The 7,190-nt window shown below is 27.8% G+C and overlaps 1 protein-coding gene across 1 annotated transcript; it reads right to left on the bottom strand.

Moving 5' to 3' along the window:
- Window positions 1-5,604: 5,604 nt before the first annotated feature.
- Window positions 5,605-6,369, bottom strand: LOC136080182 (uncharacterized). The gene has a single exon (XM_065796795.1). The coding sequence runs from the start codon at window positions 6,367-6,369 to the stop codon at window positions 5,605-5,607; it is 765 nt and encodes a 254-aa protein (XP_065652867.1).
- Between the last annotated feature and the right edge of the window lie 821 nt (window positions 6,370-7,190).

The raw sequence follows: 7,190 nt of genomic DNA, 5'->3' as shown, positions 1-7,190 counted from the left end.
GGGGAATGTCAGAGTATGTATAGAAAGTTCAATGGGAATTGAAACTCTTACTTAGTAAAAGTTTGACTTATCAGACTTAATTATAAAGTTTTCATCATACTAATTTATTGATAGTTATAATTATAGTTTAATTATAATTAAAGTTTAATTATAACTGGATTTACAAATAAGCCTGTTATTTCATTTTTATTTATATTTTTAGGGAATATTCTTGGAGAATAAATGGTCCCAGAACATCATGAAACTTATATTTTATTACAGTTACATAATTTTGTTTATAAACTGTGTTATATAATGTTATTAAATCTATTCACTAATATTAATGTATTTAGTGTAAAATTTCATTATTATTGTTATTACAATTTATAAATAATTGTGCATAATTATATATTTTAAGTATATTATGTGCATAAATTTATCATATCATAGTATTAATAATTATTTTTAATAGTGAATTATAATACAAATGTGCTATAATTGCAATATAATGTGCATGACGCAGGTGTTTTTAGAAGTTAAACTAGATGGTTTCTTTATATATTTCTAAGTTTCTGTTTAAAAATCATATTAGAAGCAAAATTTGGATAGTTCCATTGAAACTAGATTTTTATTATATTGAAACTAGATTTTTCAGTTCTACATTTTGTAACTATTCTACTAGTTTATTTTAGTTTTCCTACTGTTGAAATATGGTTTTAACTTAGTAAAGTTTCATGATTTGAAATTTACTATATTATTCATAAGCTTACAGTTTAGAAAAAGAAATTTAGCACAGTTATGGTAAGAAATTTGTTTACTTTTAACATTTCAAAACTGGGTTTTATTGTTCAATTCTTATGCCATTCCTAGTTTATGCTATATGTCATAATTGTGTATTCAATGTTTGGGTTCATGAAATTAAACCCCGTTTATTCGGCAGGCGAGAGTAATTATTTTTATTATCATTTTTATTAGCGGTAACTCTGTTATTGAATTGTTAATGATATAAAAGTCAATTACTGCTAATAAAATTAAGTTGCTGCATTATTTTGCTTACAAAATACTATTATGGAAATAAAATAGATATGTTTATAAGAATTGTAACCTTTCTTATCTGATTATTTAATCAAAATACGGGCAGTTTAAAGGGTAAAAAAAGGGCAGACAGGTAAAAGACCCAGAGGGATATAGCCTTTTCTTTTGTTAAAAAAGAGGTTGAAAATTTGAAAAATTGATGAAAAATATAGTCAAACTACTTACGTATTCGTTGCCTTGAACACCTCTTAAACAAACTTGTACGCTTTTGGGTGACTCTCTCCCCCGTACTTTATAAAAACCTTTTTTTATGACCCCCCCTCCTTTTAAACACCCCTCCCCTTCGCAAAGCGCGCGCGGGGGGTAATGAACATATCTTCGCAGTACATATTTGCTCTGCACCCCTCAAAAAAAAAGCTAGATCGTCCCCTGTATATATATATATATATATATATATATATATATATATATATATATATATATATATATATATATATATATATATATATATATATATATATATATATATATATATATATATATAGCTGTTATTGTTATTAAAACTTTAATTACCATATGTGAGAATAATTATATTGTTATTATTTGTGACAAATTGATATTACAGCTTTATAGATTTAACAGAAAATTTAAATGTAAGTAAAATATACGGATTGCCATAAAATCTTTCAAATGTAAGTACCAAAATGTAACTTCAGATAAAATGAATGGAGTATTACCAAAATGAATGAGGCATAAAAAATTAAACCTCATGCTTTACTCATAACGAAAACATTTTTTTGTACATTTAGTAAATAGTTTCAATTATGTTTTTAACAATGTGTCGTATCACATAACGTAACCAGAAATAAAGCTTTATTATCTATTTATATTATATATATTTTACAAATATTACTTTTCTTGTTGTAATAGCTATATTTCTAACTATATACATTTTTTATAGTCTAAAATTATGTTATATATCCAAGGAAAATATGAAGTTGTGTAAAATTAACAACTTCACGAAATACCATTTTACTGAATTTTTCATCCAGTGAAACTCGTTTGCCGTGTTTTTTTCTTATTTGTCGGTTACAAGCATGCTCTCACGACGACTTGAAATTTCTATTATGTTTACTACTCGATGAACTTCCATCCGTTTATACTTCCATGATGCAACTAAGGCATGGTACACGTTTTTCCGAACAAAAATATAAGTTTTTTAAATTACAATATATTTAAGTTTTTTCATCAAAAAGGATAACATATTTGGTATGTATGAAAAGATTATTTTAACCACTATTATAATCTGGTAAAATTTATGCGACTATATCAAATCGTCAAGCGTAATTTTATTCAGAAAAGATGTAGTTTTCAACATAAAGTACCTTGGGGCTCGGCTAGAGATAAGTCTATGGATTTGATTTTTTCATAAAAGCACGTATTGGTGTTTGTTTTCAATGAATGTAACTTGACATTTATAATCAGACATTGTTTAGGAAAGTTATCCATGAAAAACCATTTTTTTATGAAAATTGAAGTTATTATTTTCAATATTACACCTTAATGAGTATGTTTAACAATAATGTCACGTTAGATTCAGATAAACTATGGTAGTGTTAATTTTTCTACCAAAGTCGTTTTTGCATAAATAATCATAACTTTTAGCCCCATTCAAAAAACTGTTTTCGGTATTTAGTATTATTTTTTGAAATACTCGGGACTTATTTGGCCATCTTGAAATAATAAGAATGCGTAAACAATAGGGTGTGTCGATTTTGAATTTTTTTTTAAGAAAAAAATTGGGGAGTTACTAAAAGTTGCAGAATTTGATGGAGAATCAAAATATAATTTTAAAAATTGAATTAAAAATTTTTTTTGCTTAGGTAATTTGACTTTTTATATTTCAATAAAATTTTAACCTGGTTTCTCAAAAAACCCGGTTTTTACTTAAACATTAATAAGTTTTTTTTCACTTTATTCGATAAATATTAGTTGCATGTAAATGATAATTAAAACTATTTTTAGATACGAATATATTTTCTTTAAGAACTTGAAAAAAATTTAAAAGAAATAGTTTTATTTCAAAATTAGACTTTGAATTTAAATTTGAATTTAGTATGCATATTAATTAAAACTGAAATTAGATTAATTTATAAACATTAAATTATTTTTCAATGTATTTTAAATACAGTTTGGCTTAACCTCGCGTTATGATTTTGTTGCTATTGATGTTAGAAATACAGCGAGATATTTAAAAAAACCCGAGTTGCTTCAATAAATATTATAAATTTACAAAAATATTTGTGTCAAGCTTTCAAGGTCTTGTTTACTATTATTTTTAGTCATTAACTTTCTACTCGCCTCTTGAGTTCGGACAAATCCTTCTTTTTTTTCGTGAGTGTACACTCTACTTGAAGCTTCAGTAATTAGCTTTACGCAACGCTCAACAGATTGTCCATGACATGGCCAAATCGACACCTGCATAGGATTCGATAAAAACACATTAATTTCAGAAGTTGTTAGAGAGGTAGTTAAGACTGGTTCATTAACCGGCGACTCCCGTGATATCAGGTCTACCAATTTTTCAGCATTAAAGTTCAGAACAAGAGTTTTTCTTGATATAGAAGAAGAATCACCTTTTTGTAGATCTTCATTTCCAGTACCTCTACTATCTTTTATCTTATTAATAGCTACACTTCTATCCTCTTCAGTATTTGAACAAAACAATGTTTGTAGTATATACTCACTGAATCAAAATCAAGATCTTTGAATAGAGGGAGATACTACTTTAATAACATCTTTTTGAAACTTGAGTTGCTGCAGCTGGTAAAGTACATGTTTAGGACCTTCAATCCAAGAATGTTTAACTTTGATCTTAAACCAACAAGGAAAATAAACACCCACAATGTACTCGGTGATAGACTCTAAATTTTCTAAATTTTTACCTTGAATTCCATGTTTAGAGATCCATATTCTACATATTCTGTTAACAGTAGTTAATCATCTTGAATGTGAAACAGGCCCAATTTTTAATAAAAGAAATTTTGGTGGTAAAATACCACTTCTAATGGCACAAACAACTTTATAACCATAAAGTTGATATGCAGACAAGTCATTTATTATTTAATCATCGAGAGAAATAAGTGGATTACCAATTTTAATAGTTTAAAATACTGGATTTATATCTAAATCTGTAGCCAGATCAAGCATGGATCCAATAACACCAGACCATTTATTGTTAAATTTTGTTTGACCATCTAGATTGGTTATAAGATGCCTCAGAGGCAACTTATTTGTATGGAGTTGACAAATAAGCCAAACAAGTTTTTTTCCTAATTTTATTTCTATATTTTTGATGACTCCACCCTCCCAACCTAACTTTACTGGCTGTTGGTGGAGACTCTACAAATGTAAACTATATTTACATTTGTAGAGTCTCCACCAACAGCCAGTAAAGACTTGTCAATACCTCTCTCAGTCAACCATTCAACAATTTTATTTGCTATAGTCTCTTCATGTTTAATACTATTTGTTGCTTTCTCAGGAGTAAAGTGAAATAAAAATTTTTCTTCAGGTTCCATACAAACAGAGTAAGTTCTTCTTTCACAGTTACTGAAAATTTTGCATTTGAGTCATCAAGTTTAATCATTTGCTTGGTTTGATCAATTCTCCTATCAAAAAATATGCATTTCACTTCTCCACTTTTGCTATTTTGTCAAAATACTTACTAAGATCAGAGATAACTTTTTCTTGCGCTCTCGAAACTTTACTAAGGTCGATAACTAACTTTTTATCATCAGATCTTATTATTCCTGCATCAATAAGCGTTGCTGTAGCAATTGTAGCTGTAGCACATGCAGACACCCCATATTTATGCGAGAAGGATTCGCATAGAAATAGAAAATAATTTTAAATAGAAAATCATTATTGACCAAGTTCTGATGGTTTCTCTAGCACTAGAGGTAATTCTATATTAGTAATATCATCGTTGTTATCATTTAATTCTATTTTATTACTGAAATCACTTCCTTTTTGATACTTTCTTTTTGATTTCATCTGACTTGATTTTTTTTTTTAGTTAAAATAACATTGCTGTCTTTTTTCTCGATCTTTTCTAAGTAATCTTTTGAACTGTTTCCTGGTTTCAATGTTATCAGGTAATCCAATTTGAAGCTTGCTAACGGTTTCAGTTTTAACTCTTATAAACTATATAATCTATTTATCTGAAAATATATAAACTTAACATCAATAGATGGTATTTTTTACACTTTGAAACATTTGCATTTATAATGAACTTCTTTATCGCAATTATCAAAACAAATAAAATCATCACATTTTACAATTGGACATTTGCATACGTACATTGCGTTAGTATATCAAAAAGTTTATCAAGTTTTTTTATTTAAAATTTATTATTTGTTTAGCTCCTTTTTTTCTTGGACAAGCTATAGCTGAAGCGTTGTTCTACAATGTCACTATTTTATCAAAAATTGTTTTGATTGCAACTATAAGAAATTGAAATTTTTTGGGATTTACGATCATATGGTTAGAATCAAAACATTTAATGGCGTTTAGTGTTTCGCTTTGCAATTAAACAACACTCTCTAAGTTATTATCACAAACATAGAAAGTATTATCGTCAGCAAAATTGCAAATCTCAGAGTTTTTAATAAATAGAAAAAGGTCATTTATAAATTTATTAAGGAATATTGGCCCAAGAATTGATCCTTCGAATGAAACTCCTAACCACTCAGAAAATGATGAACCTAGTTTAACTCTTTGTTTACAATCGCTTAGATATGATAGTAAAAGTTTAAGGCTTTCATGAGAAAAACCATAGGCTTCCAATTTGACTATTAATAAATCATGAGGGATCAGGTTGTAAGCTTTTGAAAGATCCATAAGCATGGACCTAATAATATTTCCTTTATGCAAGGATTTCTGCCATTTTTTCAGTAAAATAAAAAGCGTATGCCGAGTGCCATAACCTCTACGAAAGCCACACATGTTCAGTCTAGGCTCAATAAACGCCTGTATTTGCTCAAATATAATAAGATAAAATACTTTTGAAAGAGCTCGAAGAATACTTATTGGTCGATAGTTTGACTTATCCGTTGGGTCACTTTTCTTAAAACAAGGTACGACATCAGCCATTTTTAATAAAGGAAGAAAATATCCCATCAGAAATGCTTTTATTATACATTTTGCAAGACTTACTCTGAAATACTTAATATAGGACTTTAACATATATGTTGGTATGTCGCCGCTAGTTTTCTTATTAATTTTCATTGAATCAATAATTTTGGAAAAATCATTCGGTGTAGTTTTATGAAATTTAAAACTAGGAGATATCATTTTAAACTTGTTCTTTATAATTTTGATACTCGAACGGTTAAAATATCTCTCAACAGCCGTCTTAACAGAGTATTGCGAAATTATCAAATGTTGAAAGATATCGCCATCATTATTTGCAGAGGAAGAGACGTTTATGAAAAAATCGTTAAAAATATTTGAAAATAAATTGTTGTCAAAAATCACTTCACCATTTTCCACCAAAGTTATGCGTTCATCAAATCAATGCATCCAAAATACGTTCTCCTAATTTTCCGATTAAGGTTTACCACAATACTTCTTTGTTTTTTATATAATAAGAAAGAATTTCTAGATTTATCAGCCTGGTATTTATTTTTTAAGTATGAACGAAGCATTACTGCTTTTCTAAATGGTTTAACAAATGGCATGTCATTGCCTCTGAGGATTTTAGTCTTTAATGTTGCATGTAAGTTCAAAATTTTATTAAATATTTCATTAAGTTTACAAAAATCTTGACAAGATTTTAAATCATTATTAAGTTTTTCAGAAAAAATATTGCATGAGAAGTTTTTAAAAGATCTATATAACAGTTTTTTGGGTGGTAGCTTGCAAAAAGTAGATCTTAACATAGTTTAGACAAGCTGGTGATGGTTGCTCACACCCGTACAAATAGCATTAGTATGTTGGAAACAAAACTTTCTGTTTGTAAGTATGAGATCAATACAAGATGGGTTAATAACCGATTTAAAACAAGTTGGTGATTGTATTAAATTATGGCATTGGTAGAGTTCTAAGAATTCGTTCATCGAACTATTATGCTGTTGTAAATTAAAGTCGCCTATTATAATAAAATCATTAAAGGA

This window comes from Hydra vulgaris, chromosome 05, assembly GCF_038396675.1.
Source record: "Hydra vulgaris chromosome 05, alternate assembly HydraT2T_AEP".
NCBI classification, from domain to species: Eukaryota; Metazoa; Cnidaria; class Hydrozoa; order Anthoathecata; family Hydridae; genus Hydra; species Hydra vulgaris.
Note: the sequence above shows the minus strand (reverse complement) of the source record. Positions and strands in the feature narration are given on the sequence as shown.